The sequence below is a fragment of the Fulmarus glacialis genome, unplaced genomic scaffold (assembly GCF_000690835.1).
Source record: "Fulmarus glacialis isolate BGI_N327 unplaced genomic scaffold, ASM69083v1 scaffold9424, whole genome shotgun sequence".
Lineage (NCBI taxonomy): Eukaryota > Metazoa > Chordata > Aves > Procellariiformes > Procellariidae > Fulmarus > Fulmarus glacialis.
This window is the reverse complement of record NW_009208667.1, coordinates 35,427-59,400: the sequence shown is the minus strand read 5'-3', so window position 1 is coordinate 59,400 and position 23,974 is coordinate 35,427. Positions and strand designations below refer to the sequence as shown.

Below are 23,974 nucleotides of genomic sequence, written 5' to 3'. Positions count from 1 at the left end.
TGACCAGTTAAGTCCCAAATACATGCTAGTACTAGCTGGTGCTCAGAAAACAAATTGACCAAACAGACTCCAAACAACAGGAATGTCAGCATTTACAACAGCACTGCAACTCAAACCTTCTCTGCACCTTGCAAACTTACAGTACACTTCCAGTAGGAGGGGTGACAAGAAATCGAGTTTTGTGGCCACTGAGGCAGACAAGAAAAGCCAAGTATTGTTTACAGTTGTAAACACTGGTGGCCACCACTAACATATAACTAATATGCAGTAGCATTTTAGAAGTGATACTGAAGGCAGCTGACAGAACTTAAAAAATCAGAGAGACATGCTCTAGGGATGGATCCTATTCAGCTGTGAAACAAGGTAACACTGCCATAAGAAGGCTCACTAAAATTAAGAAAACCACAATTCCAATAATAGCAAAGGCATCAAATGTAACAATCTTTCTTATCTCACAGTACAGACATATTCTTTCAACACCACAGAATCATGGATATGTTCTGCGTTTCTGTCTCACTTGCCCTCTGACACAATGTTAGGCTCCCACCTCCTCCTTTATTTGTCAAGACCCCCTTTAGATTGCCAGGATGATCATTATTAAATTCCCACTTCCAAGTTTCTGCTGAAAGCTGTCACCTCTTCCTTCCCTCTTCATCCTCCTCCAACCTAAACAACAGATAAATTTGTAAGTGCCATTTAGATTAGATTTCATAGTAACCAAGTGGTACAGGATTGTTCTACAAGGCTGTAATAATCATTCAACATTGCTAGAATACATTTCCATAATAATTACATGTGATAAACTTCTACAACTACACAAATTCTAGCCCACTGACTCGAACTCTAGAAGTGACTGAAAAAGGTAACTATATGCAGTGTATTCATTCCCTAATGTTCACATTTTACCATAATTATCTTTCTTTTGAGTTGCAGAGGATTGAATTAAAAGTAGGAAACAGACCTAAACAAGCCAGAGTGCTTTCAAAAGCAGAGTAATATAAACACCTAACTTTAAAAGGGCTTCTCTGCACATTGTAATTGCAAATGAAACCATCTATAATAAGACAGATGTCATCTGGAGCAAAGGATCAGATCACTAAAGCACAGATTCAGAGCAAGTGAAAAATGAATAAGAAAAAAATATTATAATCAAAGAAAAAGAATGTCACAACAAGAGTAACACAATATCAGATGACCAATAAATTGTGATGGAAATCTCTCAATGACATCCCCATTGCATCCTGAGAGAATTACAGTATTAGAAGAGACCACAGAATATAAGGGAGCAATTTCCAGGGTGATGCTAAATAAACGTGCAATCTGATGCTTAGAGAATAATTGTACAGCTCAGTTTACAAGGAATGGTAAGCACTCTCAAGTTTAAAAAAGTCTTTTGTTGTGTTCTGAACTTTAAACCCCACAGACTTTCAAGGGAACAAGACAATCCCTGTATCAAGGCTTATGTGACATATGCTGTACTCCTGGTGATAGTTATCCACTTCAAATTAATTAATTCTTTAAAAGGAATGTAACCATGTAACAAAAAGGTAGATTCATTTTAATGGTTCTTACAATAGGTTCCACACAAATGCAACTAATTTTACAGTAGTTCCACATATGACTTCTTATTCAACAGCTGGGAAAAGAATTTCTGATTTTGCAATAAAATCCACAATTTGAAGGCAATGTTAAAATAGTTGTATGGAACTCCTTCAGCACGAGCTCTGTTTAAAGAGATCTGACATGTAGTTAAGAGTCAGAGACAGTTCTCATCCCATGTTAAATGCTATAATCCCAATACAGCAAGATAGTTATGTGCCTAAAACTAATTAAAAACAACTATTTTATTTGTCAAAAGGTACCGTGTTCCTTTTAGGCTATATCAACATTGGCAAATACTGTGGTACAATGGGAGTAGATCTGTAAAACAAAACTGTTGGTGATGATCCACTCCCTACACTATACACGTTTCAAGGGAGTTCATTTCAATATAGATCTAAACTGGTTTTGTCACTTGAATCTCCATTAAAAGCTGGTGTGCATGAGACACAGCTTTGGAGTACATTACCTGATTTATTTTCTTCCAAAAAGCCCCGGTTTGCATGCTCTGAGATTGCTCTGTGATACGTACTGAAGCATGGGAATGGGAATAATCTGAAGGTTTGCTATCAAAGCATACCCCTGATACAGACTAAAACACCAGTGCAGACACCATGAGCCACTGTCCTCCTGGACTATCGCACGTTCGGGCAGCACGCACAGGACAAATACGAGAAAACCACGACTTACCTAGCTAGACATTAGCCTTCTAGTTGTGACATGCACAACAAAAGCTATCTACATACTTACACGTAGAAGGCTGAACCTTTACAGTCTGCACGAAACTGTCAATCTTAATTGAGTGAAAACAGGCAATATGTAGAATCAGCTTCTAGAAGGAGAGGAAGGCTACAACATTTTATCTGGAAAAATAAAAACTTACTGGTCTTATATAAGCCAATAGATTTATTCTTGTGTGAAATCAGTCTATTTAAAATTTTATTTTTCTAAACTGCTTAGTTAAACCTAGGTTTAAAATTTTATTTTTCTAAACTGCTTAGTGTTAAACCTAGGCCAGTTGCTTCAGATGCTGCTAATACTGGTCACTATCGTTTGGGGATTTATAACAAGAGCAGATTCCTCCCCCCCATCATGTCCCTCCTGACAGATGAACCACTACAGAGGAAAGAATTCCAGCACTCAAGAATGGTCCTTCAAGAGTTTTCAGGCAGTTTTATGAGCTCCTTCTCAAAATTATCAGAAATTTTCAACTCCAATTCTGTATGATGATACATTACTTGCTCTTCTACTGACACACTCATTAAGTACAAAGCTCTAACTGGAAGAAAAGGGGTCAACACAGTTGTTCTCTGGATATATGGACTTTTTTCTTTGCTGTGGACCCTGTCATCATTCATCATATCACCTTTTGCAAGAAAAGAACCTAGAATTTTCTCACAGTGCTTTATAGTAAGACTTAAAGATCAGTAATCTAAAGGGCCCTCTGCTGGCAGATGCTTTCCCAGCTGTTAAGATTCACAATTACTGTCAGGTCAGGCAGCCTGTGCACATCCATCTACTTTGTCGCAAAAGCACTTCCTTATTATAAGTCTCTTTCCTCCCACTATTTGATTTTAAAAGCTTTTTTGCCCCGTTCCCGTCCCCCCTCCGCCATACAAGTAACAACCAGAACCAACAAATGCCTCTGATCAGACACATACCTCAACCAGCTGCAAGGAAAGGAAAATTACCTATAGAAGATTTCAAGACAAAATGAGCAAGAATAGTGAAAGCTTCTTTCATGCACAATGGGCACTCTAGCTTTCTTCCATTTCTAAACTTCTTCAGTCTGTTCAGTGACTACTTACTATCAAAATTTACTTGGCAGAGTTTTTATTAGGAGCGATTTACCTCACAGACAATTTTTTTAAAAATGCAATGGGTACAAGCAGGATGAGCAGTTCAGGTGAAATATTTTTAAGGTGAATTTTTCATGGTCCAGTTGGCTTTTACAATAAAAAAAAAGCTTTAGAAATGCAAACCCTGAAAGTCTGCTTGGATCATACTTGTTAAAATGAGGCAAAGAACTTCTTAATACAAGAAATGGCAGTTGTTTGTTTTAAAAGCTTGAGGAGCCACTTTGACTAAAAATAAGACTGCTTCAGATCAGTTCAAGAGTGTAAAAAGGATTCAAATTTAATACAGTGCCTTCAATACCTTTTATCTACATGAGAGCATGATCCAGGATATGAAAATTATATATCTATACACTGGTACACACTGATGTATTGGTTACCATATCACAGCAAAAAAGATTTTATTCTTTTACTAAAAAATTGTAAAATTATGAAGCTGGGGTAATTTAGAATCTAAAACCCAACCCATTACAATCTGTATATTTTGAAAAGATAGCAACCCACCTCCATTTCTCTGTCAATACAAAGATAAGCTTTAGCTGTGAATAACTAAGAACTGAGCAAGATCAAAACTCAGGGTTGATTTTTAGAAAATAAAAGGGGGAGACTCATGCTTGCAGAGTACACCATGCAAACATATTAGCACCTTGAACTCTGGCAGGGCTTAACTTACAGATATAGTAGTCATAGGTACATGTTTGTACATATAGGTGTGTTTATTTCATACCACCCAAATGCATAACCACCTACATACTTCTCTTCATAGGGAATATGAGGCAGAGAAACTACTGTACAGACATACCAGAATGTCTTGGAGATGAAAAAAACAACAAAAAACAACGAACATCAGAGCCTGTCTGTGGCAATGGAGTACAAAGATGAAGTTCATCCAGATCCAGAGAGAAAGCAACAAAAAAGTGAAGCTATATGCTCTAAGTGTAGTTATTTCCTTCTATAATGCTGTAAGCTCATATAGTGAAAGGGACTGAAACTAACAGAAGTATTTACATACACATGCAGGCATGCTTTTATTGTGGTAATGAATAGTACTCAAAGAAATTTAAGGCTAGCATTTTTACTTGTACTGAACAAACATCATCAGTGTGCAACAGTACATTAGTGAAACTAATAAATACCATTACATGATTAAAAAATGCTTGTGATTACAAAAACGTTTTTCACAAGATGCAAGACAGTACAACAGTTGAATGTGTACAAGATGCGGTATGTACATGGACGCTCTCACAAGAGGTGTACTGCTAGCTATTGGAATAGCATGCATGTTTCTAAAAGGTCACCTGGCATATTGTGTCACGGTCATTTTAGATCACAACAATACCAGAAGCCTTGCATAGCAATCATCTGAAATACTGGAACATTGCATGCACCTGCAAGGTTTTGAGCCACTGCTTTCCCCTTCCCCAGGGTTTTGCCTGTACTCTATACATTTTCTACTTTGACCATAAATACCAATCTTCTTACTATCTAGAAAGCACCTACCACATTCTTGGCTTAGTTTAATATAATTATAGCACTGACAGTTACTACAAAGTAAGCTGTACTTTCTTCTGCAATGTAAGACCAAAGCATAAGATAAACAAGAAAGCACTTGCTGAAAGTAAACAGTAACAAAAAACTTCCTATTAAGTAAATACATCTTCAATTTTGAAATGTTGTTGCGGGAAGGAACAAAGCAAACCTATTCTTAAGTATTGTCAGAGCAGGATTAAGAAGGTGTTTTATTAATAAATTACTGTGCAGATACAAGCAGTATCTTTCTGTGGTTTTGTGAGTTCTTATTCATAGAATAACATCTTCCTTCTCAGGTACAATCACCTCTCATATATTATGACTTAAAGTCAAAAACATGCAAAATAGCTTTGAAGGAATCCTTCTACTCCCCCTGTGCATACCAGACCTGTCCATTTGCTTGGTTTTTCTTTCCTGTGCCAAGTGCTGGGTTACTGCCTGAGGAAAAATATGGTGCCAGACAATCCATGATCCTGTTTAGTCTGGCATACACTATATTTTTCAAAGTATTTAGCATAAGAACCATAAAGAAATGCAATGCATTATACACTCAAAGGTTGACAATAAAAACCCCCCATAATACATTGTTTCAAACAAAAACCTGGGGTACGCTCTATCTGCATCATGAAAAAATAACGTAGTTATTCTGGAAATTCAAGGACTCTGGCACTACAGGCATGGAGGAAGGAAAAAGGCTAAGCAGCAGAGATAAAAGCTTGCAAGTGAACTCATTCAATGCTTCCACATGTGATGAAAGTTTAACTTCTTGTGTTTTGGTTAGAAGTTTGCAAGGAGTAAACCTCAGCATTGGCCAGCCAAGTCAGTATCAGAGATAAGAGGTCTGTCAGCCAAAGTATCCAAAACTATGCTTCAATATCAAGGTCAGAAAGGCTTTGTTATTTCCAAGCAAAAAGAGTGTCTGCTGCATGGCTGTTTCGACTTGTGATGTAGTCTGTCCTGGCAAGCAGTCCAGGTAGCCACTCTCATTATAAAATAAAGCTACCTCAAGAGCTATTTTGCTCATTTACAAGACCTACAAAGGGGTTGAGAGGTACCGACTAAAGCTGAATACATCTCTGAGCTTTGCAAAACTCTGCCTCTTTCCTCTTTCTTTCTCAAGGAAAGCAGAATCTCTTGGAAAAGATGGTACTGGAAACTCTGAATCCAATGCACTACAACATCACCAGCCTAATACCAGATACGATGCCAGCGGCCACGGTGCCCATACTCATTCTCATGTGCTTTCTGTTTCTAATATGGAGTCATGAAGAAACTTCATCAATACCAGGTAAATTAATTTTAGCTATAGTATCACCTAAAAGCCATCAGAGTATTTTTTGTTTGTTTCTCAAATTTAAGTGAGAAAGTAATGCTGAATAATGATTGTATGCCAACAAAATTTACTAAGAGTCAGTTTAAATCATACAGTTTTAAAAAATAACTGATAAAAGAAATCAGGCTCTATTTAACCTCAGAACTTCCATAATAAACCTGGCTTAGTTTTCTGCTTTCTTATGTATATGCTAGAAAGATAAAATACCATTTTACAAAACTCTAGATGTTCATATTTTCATGTGCATTAGAAACTACTTTTTACATGTTTTAAGTTTAAAGCTTTCTAAATTGTCTTTATTAGGAAATTATTCAGATTTTAGTAGATTATCAATTTTTCTCTCCATGTTTGGCACTGAAGACCCTCCAGAACAGAACATCAAACAGTTTCCCTTTCACAGGGCCCCTTCTGTAATGTTTTGGGGGTTATGGTAGACATTATTGATCCAGCCTATTTTTCATTAGATGCAACGCAATGCCCTACTGCATGAAGGAGAACAGTGTACACATCTCACAAAGGCATTCGACAGGAATAATCCTAAACCAATACAGTGGCACCTGAATGAAATTCTGAGAAAAGATCCTTGCCAAACATCCTTCAATATACTAAAACTCTTTGAAAGTTAGGGAACAGGGGAAAGTATTCACAGCAGGTTATGCATTCTATTCGAATGCTTGAATGGATCAAAAGAAGATAGAACTAAATTAATATGCTTTAAGTTTACAGGTATTTAAATAATCTGGGTTCTTGCAATTCCTATTAGTAAACAGTGGAGCCATAAGCAACTTTTACATTTTTAAACAGTATACACAAGTTTTGTAAGTACTTGATTTGTTTTGTTTTATGGAGTTAGATTTATGTTTTACAAAAGGGGCAAATGAAGCTTCCCCTGAAGAAGTAAACTTCCTTTTAAAAGTAATTAAAGGCAAATTCTCTCCTGCTGTCTCTACTTTCTCCTTTTTGTTATAAGACGGAAATTTGGTGCTGAGTTACAGTGGAAGGATTTAGTTGAGAACTTTGTTGACTAAGTGCTTATTAATCGATTCTTAGCTCCTACTTTTCATAATGTTTTCATAAGTTCACAGCAGTAAAAGTACCTTTTCCTTTAAATATCTGTATTCTCACTATAGTATCAATGACTTTAAGAAAAATGTAATTAATTACATTTAATTACATCAAAAGGATATTGACTTTCGTAGGTGTTACTATGACTCTTCAACACAAAAATCACTCAAATGATTTGTTAAAATCACGAACTAATAAACCATATGCATTTTCTTCTAGATCATTTCTTCTTTCTGATATCTAGCCATTGTCCCTCCAAATGTAAGCAATCTCAAAGCAGCAATTTGAAGTTGTACAAAGAAGTAATGAATGTAATTAATTGTACATACATTGAAAGGACTATAGGCTTCCATAGATATTAAGCGAGGCTTCAACAATGTAGATGCAAGTTTCTCTAAGACAGAACTTCAGAATGGGATTGTATACGTGAACAGCCCAACACAGACCTTGACTGTTAAAAAGCTCATTTCAAAACAGTGATGCTCAGAGGTATATTCTTGTCAGTGAGCACTGCTGAGACCAAACTTTTCTTACCGTATTTCGTAGGGCCAGGATACTGTATGGGGATCGGTCCCCTCATTTCACACGGGAGATTTCTCTGGATGGGAGTAGGTAATGCCTGCAACTACTACAATAAGACATATGGAGAATTTGTGAGAGTTTGGATCAGCGGTGAAGAGACATTTATAATTAGCAAGTAAATCCTTATTTTCTATCCTTAATAATATGAAGAGCTTTTTCATATTTTTACAACCTCTTTGCTACTCTTTTTTCTAAAGTAGAATTGAAGTTGTTAATTTCAAAAATTATCCTAACATAAATCTTTTATGTCTTGCTGTTCACAGACCTTTTTCTAATCTTTTGTTTCTTTCAAGACACTGATACTGAAGTCTATGTGAATTCTCTCATTTTCTTAATGTAAAGGAAGATTAAGCACTGTGGCTCAATCCTAAAAAATGTTTACCATCTCTTTTACTATTCCATTTAATATTAGGATTACATACTATACAGGAACCTAGACTGATTGCAACGCAGGATTAAGCCAAATTTTAGTTTACTGTGTTCTTAAGTTTCTCCTTAAAATAGGAGTAATACTTGAAGATTATGGCTCCAATTCAGCAAGTTAATTAAGCAAATGCAGCATTATAGGATTATGAGTAATTCCACTCCAGTTAATGGGATTACTCATAGACTTTGATTATACACAGTATTAAACATAATGCTAAACTGCAGTCTATCATTTTATTAGCTGCAGTTGATGGTTGCTTTCTTCTTACATTGGATCTTCTGAACACCTATGAGTTATGCCATTAAAAAAAAAGTAGCAAAACGTTTACCATGTGTAATCGATAAAGAATCACAACCTTTTTATTAGCAATATCAATCAAACCATTCTCAGCTTTCATTATGTAAAAGCTTTTGAAAGACAACATAGCATAGAGAACTAACACAGGATTTGCCACGTGAAGCAAGTCAGCTTCATCTCTGCCTGTTCTTACTTCTGTAAAAAGAGATGATCATGATAGGAAAACTATTTATATTCCTATTCTACATAGGTGTTGTAAATGTCAACTAATGTGCTATAATGTTTTGATAATGTAAAATGCTACGAACTCTTATTGCTGTCTTCCACTTTCTGTACTACCAATTCATCAGAAACAACTCAGGAGCGCTCATAAACAATGCCACTGCTGCATCAGACTTTACAGTCAGTACATCACTTTTCTTCAGACATATTTGTGCTTAAAAGCATTGACAGTACATAGAGCACTAGTACTTAACTTTTTTTTTTTTTTTTTGAAGAATAACATAGAATAAAGTTTTTGGCAGATCATAAATTCACTGCAAAACTAAATGTAACCTGAATTATATCATCTGAATTTTTACCATCAAATCTAATGATACTGAGATGCTCATGCACAGAGGGAAGGACTTGTTGTCTTGGTTACAACAGATGTTGTCCTTTGGAGGACTTCATTAAATAGTTTCATAAGGAAAAAATGTTTATTCAAGGTCATATGTCAAAATCCTTCCTTAAAACGTTATTATGTGTCTCCTGTGTAGATGTGTGGAATGGAAGGAAGCAAAATGAGCTTCCAGCACTTTTACATTCCTGGGGACAGCTGTCATAATTCAACACCATCTTTTCATGTTCATGAAAATACAGATGATGTTCCTTGACATGCAAAAAACCTTTAAGGAAATTAGAAGAGAGAGCAGATGTGGGGAAGTGTAGGAAAGACAGAATATCCTGAGTTCCTTGGAAGGTTGAACCTGCAGACACACTCCTCCCTGTTCTTACCCCAATCCTTAATCCGTGTTTGTCTATTTGTACCACAGAGCATCTCACTGTTAACTTTACCTCTGGTCATGCAAAACTATGGTGAAAACCCAGCACTGTGGAAGTCAATAGCAAAAGTCCCTTTTACTTTGCCTGACTGAAAAAATAAACTGACCCATGTAAGAACTCTGGGATTTTGGTAGACTATGCTACATGGTAAAGAAAGTAGCGTATTGTTTCATTTCAATTTCTGTTCTGATTTTCTTTCTTTTTGTTGGATTTCATTTGGTCAGATTTTCATCACATCGACATTTCTAAAATGCTAACTCCCTCTAAAGGAAATTATACCTTAAAGCAATAATGCTGGTCACAACCTGTTTGCCAGCATGTGTAAATAAACATTGTCAACTGTAAAAACAGTTATACATACCATGGATTCCCCTAACATTTCTATCTAGGAATATTTATCCCACACATATCATCATATTATGATGCTGCATATTTAAATGATGCATGTATATTTATGCTTTCTGTATGTGTCTGGGAATGACCAAATAACTACAGTGTAGCTCTAATTTAATACACATCATGATGAAATTATCAACTCTGTCAAATATTTTACGACTCATCTTCTGAAATATCTGACATTGGTCATTGCCCGAATGTATCTTACATACCTACATGTTTCTATAGTCTGAATAGTACACACTATTCAGATGAAAATCTTTTGGCAACCATTTGCATTTTAACTGAAAAAATAGTTTTAAATCTGAACAGAATACATTATTGCTCTAATATACATTCTGAAGGCACTTATCATCAAGTTTTTTAACTATGTCAAAGGAACAACATCTAATGTCAAGCATTGTACTTCCTACAAAATTGAGAATGCAAGTCAGCACTTCAGAGCAACTATAAAATGTCAGAATAAAAATTCTATGTACAATCTATGAAACAGTACTTTTGTTTTGGGCTTTTTTCTTCCCCTGTTTCTTTCCCAGATCCTCAAGTGTGTTCCATGTAATGAAACATTGGCATTATGTTTCTCGATTTGGGAGCAAGCTTGGATTACAGTGCATTGGCATGTATGAAAATGGGATCATATTTAATAACAACCCAGCACACTGGAAAGAAATTAGACCCTTTTTCACCAAAGGTAAATCAGTGTGCATTAATACACTGCATCACTGTAGCACACAGTCCATCTTTTCTGAAATGCTGTTTGTCCTTTGCATACTTAAATTACAGAAATCTGTTCTTTTTATATATCCCATAGAAATATTTTATTGCACATGTTCTTTCACACTTATCCTGCTTGGTATGCTATTTGAAATGGTCCTGAAGTAGTTTTGCAGATTCTTAATCTCATTCAATTAAAATAAAATAAAATGATGCCCACAAGCCATATTTTTAAATGTTTTTACGTTTCAAGTCCAGCATTTACGTTAGCTCAACTGGCACTTCCATAAATGTAGTTGGCTGTTCCTATCCCAGTCTCCACCAAGTTCAAAGACTTTTCTGTCTTGTTCTAATGGAAAAAAAAAAGCGCTTTAGTTTCAAAATTAATTTAGAAGATCTGCACAGCAGAACTATTTATTAATCCCTTTAATACGCTAGGAATCAACGTAGTAACAAAAAGACTGCAGCAATTAACATCACTAGGTTGAAATCAAATAGGAAATTACATAAATAAACTCCAGTGTTACTATTTTATGAGTCTGCAACTTTGATTCACTTTCTTTCCACAAATTGAAAATTTTCAGTATTTGCACATCGTTAGAATTAGCTACTTCCAATGATCTTACAGCCTTCCTAACAAAACTGCCACACTTGTTCTGCAAGATCCACAGTTCAGACAATATTCTCACCAGCTGAGACTGCAGTAGTTTATGACAGTGATTCCACAACCTGAAAATGAAAGTAAAGCAGCACCTAAAAGAAATTAATTATCTGTTGGTTTAAATTTTCTATATTATTTTGTTCATATATCTGTGCTCCTATATGACACTTGGGCCTTTCCTACATGATTTTGCTATTGAAAAATTTCAGCAACTTTGTACTGGTTGAAGATGGCAGGAAGAAAATTTTTTATTTTTCTACTTATTCCTAGAACTACCTGTTCTCTCTATTTATAAAACAGATCTCCTCTCTTCTCAATTACAAACATACAATCCCTCTCAACATATATTTGATAAAATAATGTCCTTGAGGCAATTACAGCAATCCTTGTATGGAAAAGAAATTCAAATAGAGTACTTCGGGCAAGATTTCCAAAGTTGTTCAAAAACCACCTGAACCCATTCCAGCTGGAGCCTATCAAAATCCCACTGAATTACATAGCAACGGAACTGACCATTGCTTTTGTTTGCTTTTGAATACTTAAAACGCAATAAATCCGTCATGACACTACCTCCACTGTTCATAGCTGGACAGACTACGGTAGGCTAACACACACCGTACCGCCAGGCGAGGCTTCAGTATGTCCACAGCGACATTACAGGTTGCCAGTAGCTTACTGCAAAGCTACCACGCTTGTAAGAGCACCCAGGAGTTATGTTTTCAGAAATTCCTGTCATCCTCCCCATGAATCCCCAAGCTATCTTCCCTGCTCAGTGTCATTGCAAGCAAATGAGACAGGACATCCACAGTGCCTGTAATGCGGTAAGGTGAGGATATGGTACCCTCTCACACAGAAAGGCAGCACAAATGATGCCAAGTAGCTTTCCTTAACATGATATGAACCTAGCATAGAATGTGCGGTTGCAAGGGAAGTTTGGGCTTTGCATTCCTTGCCATTTTAACTCAAAAGGCTTACATCTTTCTTTCAAAAGATGATAAATCCGTACGTTTCAGAATGATTTTATACCAGTCACTCACATGATAATGTTTTAATTTTTATTGACACTGTTATCGCCAATTGATAAGTGATAAATAAGGTATGAAAGTTAACCAATCTTCTGATCATTTTACACATATATTTCAGCTCTGTCTGGTCCTGGTCTTGTGCGTATGATAGCAATTTGTGTTGAATCAACAATTGATCACCTGGACAAACTAGAGGAAGTAACCACTGAAGTAGGAAACATCAATGTGTTGAATCTTATGAGACGGATCATGCTTGACACATCTAACAAGCTTTTTCTCGGGATACCTTTGGACGGTACTTACAGCTTTATTCTTATACCTTATGATGGATCTAAAGTGCATGTCCAAGGAAAACTCATTGACATCACTCAGCAGTTTTGTTTCAGAAAACAGAGCAAGAACAGACTCCTAATCACCATATAATCAATTGAAATTGATTTATGAGTGATTTTAGTTATAAAAGAGAATTTTATATGGCCAAAAATATGCATTTAGCTTGTCACACTCACCTTAATAAATAGTACCGTTTAAAAAGATTTTTATGCACTGAGTCGATACAATCCCGATATTATATGCATGTAAGAATTGGAAGTCTTTCCACCAAACTAAAGGATTGACTTGAAAAGTTCACCTGACAATTTCTGTCTTCTGCGATTTCTTCATTCTCAAAACCATATGACAGAAATAACATTATCTTGATGTATAAATTATCCCATTTCAATATGCTGCAAGCGTTCTGCTTCTGCTCTCCTGTGGGAGACTATTTGGCTCTGGTTGACACATCACTATCTCCTTTTAGCTAGCTACCAAGAGTTTTTACAAAGATCTATATCTTTTCTACACTGTGCTACAAGTGTTTCCTAATGCTATCTACCACATATTAAATCCAATTGTTTACCAAATTCCCATGAACTTTGTCGGAGTAGGGAACAGGGCCTTACTATTAATTTTTCTGAAGCATTTGTATTATTTGACTACTGAGGTTTATATGTTATACTGCTTTTTGTTAACGTTTATTTTCAGAAAGTGCCATTGTACTTAAGATTCAGAACTACTTTGATGCTTGGCAAGCACTTTTATTAAAGCCCGACATCTTTTTTAAGATTTCTTGGCTGTGCAAGAAATATGAAGAGGCAGTGTAAGTATCAACAGTTTTACAAATCATTTGCATAAGATTCTTTCTAAGAAGGAGATCTTCCTTGATATTTTCCTCTGCCTTTTAGAAAATAAATTGTGAAATTTGCAAAGGTGGCTGGCTGAAGTCCCCTGCCTGCAGACCCAAGATAGCAACAGAACAAGATTTGCCACTGATGCTACAAGTGGCTGATCTTAGGGGACTATTTAAAGCCCTTGTCTACTCAGTCCTAGTTTACTCACCAAAATATTAGTTAATGCAAGCTCAAATGTGAAACTAAGTTTAAGTTACTGGTTCAGTTCAAACAGACAAGGAAAAGCCATCATATGGAGTGAAGTGACATTTGCTATCTAGTCGAGGACAAATAGCAGGCTACAGTTCATCAAAACAAGAAAAACTGTCTACATTCACGGCACTATCCCGGAAGAGTTAACCCCTGAGCATAATTCTATTTATTGGTGCCCTCAGCGTGCATTTTTGAGTTAAAAACTCATTTTTGAGTTAAAACTCGCTGCTCAGCATGATAATCCATTTCAAGGTTTTTCTTCCTAAATAAGGAACAAATACCTTTTGCCATCTTCTTCTTTGCAAAAATACAAAATGCCTCTTCTATTTTTATGATCTCATTTGCTGTCTTCTGCCAAAAGAGGACTGGCTATAAAAAGAATTGGCAATCAGTTTGTTCGTTTTGGATTTGGATTCCATCTAGTGAGAAAAACTACTACTTACGAAGCATGTGTAATAAATTGTTTTGATAGTGCTATATAACATAACGGCTTTAAGGCAAAGATGGAGGTTCAGCTAAAGTAATTGACAACTCTCTTATGAGCTAGACACAAGACTTACCTTCTCTAACATTTGCTTGCCAGTTTTATTATGGCACTGATTAGTGCTTTATCCTGTGATTCTAATAATAGCTAACTGTGGTGGCCCAGTTATTACTAGAAAGCCCCTGCAGGCAAATATTGATGTTTCAAAAACAATCCAATTAACATGGACATACTCATAAATTTCTACTGCAAAAAAAATTATAAAGATTGCTGGACTTAAAGCAATATGAAGAACCACCACAGGATATGATGACTTCTGATATTCTTCTGATAAAGTTGGTAAAAAGGACCATTTGCTATTTTTAATGCATAACAAAATGTTATAAATAATGAGAACTTTACCAGGCTTGAAGTTTTAAAGGCATTTACCCCTACAAACCTAGTCAAGTTTTCTATCCCAACAATAACAAACACCAGTGGAAAGCCTAAGGATTTCAGTCAAAAACTTTTCAAAATCCTTTTAAAAAAGAATTGCCTTCAAATCTATAGCTAATTGAAAATCCAAAATAAAATTATAAAAACTGATGGACTTTGCTTTTTTCCACTGAATACAAATAGTATTGCTGGCTATTTAAATATGAAAAATTTAGATCAATTCTATCATCAAGATAGTACAATTTTTCTAACATTTATTTACATTTTTCTAACAATTATACCTCATGTTTACTAAGTTCATTTTAATACTAATAAAATACAGTACAAAATAGAAGGAAATAAACAAATTCTTTGGAAATGTTAATAAATCTTTAAAAACTCTACTTATTAATAGGATATACAGACATATTTTCATCCTTTTCAGTCTATCCTATAAAGAGAGAATAAGATTTCAGTCCAAACTAACAAGCAATTACTTAATAAGAAATGATAAGAAAATATACCTTCCCTTAGTATTACCACTTTTGCGGAGAACCATATAATCACTCTTAGGAATATTTAATTTCTGCCATTCTTAGATATTTTTATTGGTATAATCTCTATGTTTCTAATCATATCTTAGTGTATACTAAAAGTCTGCAGATATCTATCAATATGTTGGATTTTATCTATTTTCAGCAAGGATCTGAAAGGAGCAATGGAAATCTTAATAGAACAGAAACGACAAATGCTTTCCACTGTTGAAAAGCTGGATGAACACATGGATTTTGCATCCCAGTTGATTTTTGCACAGGTATTGACAATGTCCTCAAAATACGGCTAACTTTGATTTTTCTGACATTCTCCTGTCACTAACAACACAGGCTTTGCAACTTAAACTTCATGTATCTATCCGAAAGTCGTGTCATCATAAAGCGATACAAATTACTGGGTTCTGGGGAGTCTCTGACAGGGATTCAAACATTGAATAGTTGCATTTTTGGGAACAGGTGCTTGTCTGATTTTTGTTCATGGCTTAAACAACATCCTTAAAACTCTTGCATCTATCCCTGAATGTCCTCCAGTCTTCCCCTAATCCCTGTATTTTATCTCAATGTATTGCCTTTTGTTTGCGAAGGCTTCAAATGATATGTAAATCCTATCTTGTGTATTCTCTGACAACTCACAGACTCTGTGAGGGAAGCCAATAAATCAGTAAGAATCTGAGCTAAAAACAAACTCTTGCTTTTCTGTAAGATACCCATCAAAACATGAGTTTTCTGTTTTTCACTGAAAGACAAAAAATAAATGCTATTTAACCTATGAAAGAGAAAGACTGCCAAGATTTTTACTTTTGTTTAAAGCAGATATTCTAGGTCCTTCCCATTCTGCTGCTATAGGACCTTTGTTGGCATCAGAGTTCAGCAATCAACATTTTCCCCAAAATTTTCCAATTTTTTCAGAACAGAGGGGATCTGACTGCCGAAAATGTGAACCAGTGCGTGCTAGAGATGATGATTGCTGCTCCTGATACTCTGTCTGTGACTCTCTTCTTTATGCTAATACTGATTGCAGAGCACCCCACAGTGGAAGAGGAGATGATGAGAGAAATTGAAACTGTTATGGGTAAGCAGGAGCTGCAAAGTCAGTGATGTGCGAATATAATTTTGCTTCAGCAGTGATTTTATTTTGATTATTCAAAGGCTGAAAATTCTAAGTATTTTCTTCTAACAGAAGCATTTGCTGTAAAATATATGAACTACCATTATACGGAGAAGATTTTATTCAAGATCAAATGAAAGATGATGAGCAATCTGTTCAAATCCAGATATGAATCATCAGAATTCACAATCTATTAGAAAGAATGCGCTACATTCACTCCTCAGCAACAGCAGTGCAAATCAGCATTCACCTTATAAATTCCATTGAAATTATTTTCCATTTACCTTGAAATAGCAAAAGGGGACACTCATTTGAAATACTTCTAATCACCAATATTCCTCTGTATGTATGTAGAACCTGTCTAAGTTTCACTATGACTGCAGAAGGGAAAGATTAGAGAAAATTAAAATTATATTCTGCTGTCATCCATTTTTATATCAAACTGGTTTCCTCTTTAAGTACTAATTACTAACTATTCAAAACACAAGATATTCCAAATTTGTATTCTCCCCTTTCTCTAGATTTCATTCAAAGCCTGACACTGAACTAATATAGAAATGAATTTCATCCACTCTTATTCAACATTTACTTCTGGTCAGTTAAACATTGGAAAGTGTATAACAAATCCTTTACTCTTTTTCTAAGGTACTTTTAATAAACCTTATTTTATTGCTCTCATGAGAATCGAGTACTCACTTATTCATCTTCCCTACTTCTTTCCTATAGCCTTGATTTCTAAGGCAGTAGAATGTTCTTGCCTTTTCCTTAAGCAAGTGGCCAACTGGGGTAGCAAGGCTGCCTTTTACCTTGAAAGCCTACTACTGCAGTGTTCAGCCTGTAGTTCTTGAACTGCTTGTGGCTTGAAAGTTAAAGCAAGGCTCCCACTGGCAGTACGTCCTACCGTTGATACTGTTGCTGATGGAATCAAGCTGGGAGGAAGTTACTCATGGTAACTGAAATAATCGGGCCACAGTAGGACCTAGCTGTACATCCAGCCAAATTCAGTCACATGGTGAAAATTTAAGGTCCCTGCAAAGTTACCTCCCATCTGCAGACTATTCCCAGATTCCATTTGCTGTCAAGCTCTCAGAAGATTTCTTTGTTATGTCTTGATGCCCTCAGTCATACAAAAGTCAGAGAAGGACTTTCAGAGTTTTGTCATTGACAAGAAAGCAGAACAAAGACTCATAATGTATTGGGAAGAAGATAAGGTGAGAAGATCATAAATTAACAAACGAGGGTTTATGCCAATGAACAATATACCAGATTACCCAAATATGTAAGGCTACATAAAAATACTTAGCAGCTGTTGGATCCTTCCTACCATTTCAGGAACTGAGAATCTTCCAAAAATGTTTTGATATTTGTACGATGAAGCTATTAAATTCACAACCAACTTCTTCACCATCTGTTTTATTCCTCAAGGTGACAGAGACATACAGAGTGATGACATGCCAAACTTAAAAATCGTGGAGAATTTTATTTATGAGAGCATGAGATACCAGCCAGTTGTGGACTTGATCATGCGAAAAGCTTTACAAGATGATGTAATTGATGGTTATCCTGTGAAAAAGGGGACAAACATTATTCTCAATATCGGACGTATGCATAAGCTTGAATTCTTCCCAAAGCCAAATGAGTTTTCTCTTGAAAATTTTGAGAAAAATGTAAGTTTTCTACCTTATTTCTTACAGGAAACTGGGTATTATTTATTGACGATGTATCTTGCTCTTATTCTGATCAAGAACTTTGTGACCATAAGACTGTTTCCCCTTTGTCTAAGTGCCTAGTTAGCTATACATCCTGCTTATTACTATTATTATTATTAAAGCTGGGCAGATATTTTCCTATCAAAGTGCCTTCTAACTAAAAAATAATTATGACATTGCAAATAAAGTTTTCCCAGACATCTTAATTTTGATTAAAAATTTCTGATGAAATTTGTCAAAGACACACATAGTTCCCATTATATCCCCTGACATTGGACAAAATAAAGAGGCTTTAGGGAGCTAAAGCCATGCAAGCAGTACAACACAGAGCTGAGGCCGCATGAGGATTCTCTGGAGCGGTGAAGCAGTAGAGTAACTCCTGAGAGACTGAGAATCTAGCACCCATTTTATTCTCTCTCTCTTTTTTTAAATTTCTAAATAAAAATAAACATTTTTTTATAGACCAAAATGGAAATCCTAAGTTTTAACCAACTCAATACTGCAAATGTGGAGTAATTCAGTGCCAGTTCAACACAGCATTTCAATTTAAGTTATATTCTAATTACCAAAAGAACTAGAATTTTCTTTAGTCTACATTACTGAGTCCTGTATCAAAAGCAACGTGTGAACTTTTTTTCCTATTTTTAATCCCCTACTATTGTAAATCATCCTTCAGATTATTTACTTTCATTTAGACCTCTGCTTTTCTGATTACTGATTAAACAAATTGTTTGGCAAAACTGTATTTGTTCAGCAACAATCATCTGAAGAGATTAAAACTGTATTGACTGGCACATTTAACTCCTTGGTTTTGACTGTTAACCAGTGCAGATGGAAGTGGAAGATACTGTGACAGATCAAAATACGAAATATTAAGGTTTGGTTAGCACTCCTGTGAGGAAATTAGAAAAATCTCTGGAATAAATAGCCATGCAAGAGTGGAGGGCATAGTCAACTTAGTTCTATGAAGGGAATCTCAACTGCAGAATGTTAGCCCTACTATCATAGGTACACGCATTTTCCTGGTATGCAATCTTTCTCTTACATTTTCTAGTGGCTTGTCAAATATTAAGGTTGAATGGGGTTGAAGCTAAAGGGTTAATGTTTTCTACAGCTATCATAGTTCTCATTCTGTCTAACTAAAAAAGTCAGGAAATAATGTTATGACCTGGCAAAACTTTTTTTTTTTTTTGAGATGTTAGCAGCTGCACACATAAGCGTTCACAGACAGTAGTTTCAATTTTAAAGAAATAAACAGATGACCCACTTTGATACACCAAAAATGGGCTTACTAGTAAAACCACCTGAAGAAATAATTAGAAAAATAAAGAAACAAAAGATATGAATGTTATTTCGAAACTGCTGGTTGATTACCCATAGCAAACTCTGCACACAGTATTAAAAACAACAGCTCAAGAAAAAAAGTCGTCATAGAAAATTCAAGAAGAGAGAAAGTGATTAAGTTTATTGAAATAACTATTCACTGAGAATAGTTTGCATTTTGCCACCCATTATTTTATTCTAAGTATTTCTATCAAAATGGATTTCTTGCTTATTTTATAAGTACACTTTGCTACTAAAATTATTTCCCCTTGACCAAATATTTAACCACACATTTTCTATCTGACTTGATGCATTCTGTTTGCCACATAATTATTCTAGCAGGCACAATTTTCACACAATTCGCTAAGTGAATAGCAACCCACACCATTATTTATGATAAGATGGCATTGTTAGAATCTAAACATTTTTCCATTTTTCCAGTTTGTGCGTTTGCCATTGTGCTGTACTGCCAGCTACTGTACTTGCTTGTATTATAAACACTTGTATTTACCTATTATTTTTCAAAAAGCATAGCTCAGTTTATGTGAAAAAATTTAAACAGAAAACATTTTTCTCAGTCTGAAAATGAGAAAAAAGGACACTTTTTTCCAGGTAATTTAATATAAAGCAACCTTTTCTACTTTATTCTTGGGTTAAATAGGAAGTCAGAACACAGGTAATATCTTACTTTTAAAAAAGAAAGCTACACAGATGAAGAAAAATAATTTATTTATAGCCAGACTTGATTTTCTTTCTCATAACAAGTACTTTTGTACCTCATTAGCAGTACTATTCATGCTGTTGGGACTGTTTTAGATAACTGATCTATTCAATGTCAATAAAAGTAGCAGAAGCTGACTGTGCATTCATCAACAGTTCTAAGAATCCTGCATTTCGCATTCTAGTTGATAGGACAGGAGTCAATAATTTTATAAGTGTTATCTCTCTATTAGATATCAAATAAAAATTTCAGCATTACCTTTTATGACAAATTAATTCTCAGGAACAATAGCTTTTTATGACAATTGTAGTAGGTGTATGGCTTTATGACTGTCTTTAGATGAGACATCAGCCTGTATCTCAGATATTTATGAGCTTTATAATGAACATTTTCTGAAAAAGTTTTTCATTATCTTTAACGTATATTAAAGAGTGGAAGCTTCACTCCATTTCACAGCTTATGGTAAAATCCCTGTAGTTCACAGGATGAACAGACTGAAATACATGGGCAGAATTCAACCGCTTAACTTTACATTCCCTGCTGTCTTAGCATTTAGAATGGCATACCTTCTGTAGGGGTCTCTGTATTTCAGCCTGACTTGGGTGGAAGGGCTGTTCAGTGTAAAGGAAAGAAATAACTGCTCCTAAGAGATTTACTAACAATTTCCATCATAGTTTTGGCTACTTTTATGAAGAAAAATTTGTCTTAAAGTTTATTCCTCATGTTATTCTGTGCAGGTTCCTTCACGCTATTTCCAACCATTTGGATTCGGCCCGCGGGGCTGCGTGGGAAAGTTTATTGCCATGGTAATGATGAAAGCAATTCTGGTGACTCTTCTGAGACGGTGCAGAGTACAGACAATGAAAGGAAGAGGCCTTAACAACATCCAGAAAAACAATGACTTATCCATGCACCCAATAGAAAGGCAGCCTCTGCTGGAGATGGTTTTCACACCAAGAAGAAACACAAACAAGAATCAGAGTGACTAAAACAGATCGGCATCAGCACTGAAGTTACAGGGCGCTCTCAGCCACAGCCACTAAAAATACCCATCGTTCCTAGAGTAAAACATTTTGTTGCCCTAAATCACTACAGCTTCAGATGACAACTTGTTCTGCCTGCACAGCAGAACCAGGTTCTGGCCACAACTTCAACATAATAAAATAAGACCAAAATTACAAAATACTCCTGTTGCTAGGTGATGCCACACTATATGCAGGATTCCTGGCTACTTTTTAAAACCGTCAAGTTCAGATGAAGTTATTCTTGCTTTTCAAACAGTACAAATTCAGAGGTTTGGGGGTCAACAAAAGAACATGCCTGACGTGTGTTTAATTCCAGGACTACGTCTGTCCCCCTCTTCCCCACCACCCCAAAATACTCCCTCTAGCAGTATTTAACTACTGCAAAAGCTCTAATTATCTGTTTTTGAAAACATCTGAATGAATAATATTAAAGTTGATTTTAAGACTATGAAACAATTTAAAATATTTAGGACATATATAAGTTATAAAAAAATGTTTGTACAAGAAGTCATTCAAACATTTTTCTTTACCATGTTTTGCTGTCACATTAAACAGATACCAAAGACTTACAGTGTCAGATAGATTTTACCGATGGTAGTAATTTTCAGAGTACTAGGTAATATGACAGCTGAGATAACTCTTCTATGTTTTTAAAACCCAGCATCCTGCTAGAGAGTATGCTACAGAGGATCTGTAAACATTTTAGTAATGACCAGCTGAGAATAAGGTAACGAATATGAAACATTACCGCTAGTATTGGGGGGGGGTGGGATTGGGCCAACACTCAGCTCCACCTCATCTGGTTAACTGTAGAAATTTCCCACCTCACCTCAGTTTGGTGAAGAAGTTCAAATTCTCTCTAAGCTGCCTAAGCAGTACCAAATCCTGTTTCAGCCTGGTTTTAATTGCTCAATTCTACTTTAGAGAGTAAGATTTAGAGTTGTTGCCCAAGTTCCCACACCACAGCAGGGGAGAAAGTCCCTCCCTAATTATCCACATAGCTATTATTGGTTCTCCTGAAAGAGCACTGGGCCATATTCTGCTCTCAAGCATCTTGCTTCACACCCACTGATTTAAAGAGAGTCAGTAGCAAGAGAAACACTGGCTCCAGAAGTAGATTTATTCCACTCCCCCCCTCCTCCCCCAGGGTAAAATGGGTTTCACTCATCCACTCAAGCTAAGATGCAAGTTTCATCGGGTAAATGCTCAAAGTTTTGTAGTGGCAAGGGAGAAAAGTTCTGAAGTAACAGCAGATTTCTAGAAAACATTTTTTAAAGGGTTTTTGCATACACAGATTTTTATTTTAATTATAAATTAGGCTTAGTTTTATACTTCGTCGTTAACAGGAAAGCTACATAACTACCCAAAATTTCTTGTTGAAAATGGACCTATCTTGAAATCTGTAGAATCTTGGCATTCATTGATCTCTCTACTAACCTAATGATGAGTTGTTAATTTGGTCAAGAAGAAAAAGACCTTCCTGGCTTAATGGCAACATTCCTTGACAGAGACTTTCCATTTTCAGTAAGCTTGAGTTTTCATACTGTGTAACACAAAGAAAGGGGTTTTCTGGATGAAGTGCCTTGATAAAGCCAAACAACCAATGTACAATAGGCTTTATATTAACCTTTTTCTTCCAAGTAACTTAAACTATAAAAAGAAAAAAAGAAAAATTGTTCATGTCCTTACTTAGAAAATCTAATTAAAATTAATTAGATTAATTAATCTGTTCCCTTACACCACTGCTCTCAGGTGCAGGTCCAGCAGAGGAAGATCTATCCAGTAGCATATAAAAACTGCATAAACCCAACAAATAAATATGTGTTCCAGCCAAAGGTAATGAATTAGATGAGGCTGGGACTGGTGACAAAGAAGAGGGGCTGAACATTTAGGTCACTTCTCAAAACAGCATGTAAATTTTCTAGAGTAATTTAAAAAAAAAAAAAATCAAACTTAAAAGCACAATAATTTATTGTAGCTAGGTTACTTTTAAAGCTTTCTCCATAGCATTTGCGTGGTACCCAAAAATGACAATTTTGAAGTGCAATCCCATACCACCTGTAAATACAGACAAAATTGGGCATTTGAAGACGTATAGAAATAGGATTTAACAGTTAAACTCAATGATCTTAGAGGTCTTTTCCAACCTAAATGATTCTATGATTCTATCATTCTAAGACTTCTATTTTTTTTAAGTCATGAAGTGCCATAGTGGTATGAACCTTTGGAATATCTAATGTAACCTCTCTTTCTACATTCTCTGTAGCGTTTAAACTAGGAAATTGTTAGAGCTGTTGGGAGAAGGAAAAAAACCCACCAAAACAAAAACCCCCAAGAAACTGATTAAATCCCATTCTTACTCATTCTGTATTGTAAAACACCAAACACTTCAGTGGACACGCATTTCTCATTTGTATGAGAACTTCAAAAAGAAATCCACTGAAGGGTCTTTTTTCTTGGGAACAAACTATTTTATACACAGTATGCATCTTCGCTTATTTCACACACAAAAACATTTTTATAGTGATAATTTTCTCTCTGATTTTCCATCTCATAATTATAGGTCTCTCCCTGAGCAAAATTTTTCACAAGGTTGGAATTAATAAATTACTTTTATCATTCAAATTTTGAAATAATTATATGAAATCCTGTAGATATATGGAAAATGCATGCTGCTCTGATTTCT

General features: G+C 35.5%; 1 protein-coding gene across 1 annotated transcript; it reads left to right on the top strand.

The window, feature by feature from the left end:
- The first annotated feature begins 6,049 nt into the window (after positions 1–6,049).
- Positions 6,050–21,522, top strand: LOC104075899 (aromatase). The gene is made up of 9 exons (XM_009576566.1): positions 6,050–6,273; positions 7,930–8,080; positions 10,666–10,820; positions 12,648–12,824; positions 13,553–13,667; positions 15,548–15,662; positions 16,312–16,474; positions 17,936–18,177; positions 21,001–21,522. The coding sequence occupies exons 1-9, from the start codon at positions 6,129–6,131 to the stop codon at positions 21,250–21,252; spliced, it is 1,515 nt and encodes a 504-aa protein (XP_009574861.1). The 5' UTR covers positions 6,050–6,128; the 3' UTR covers positions 21,253–21,522.
- The last annotated feature ends 2,452 nt before the right edge of the window (positions 21,523–23,974 follow it).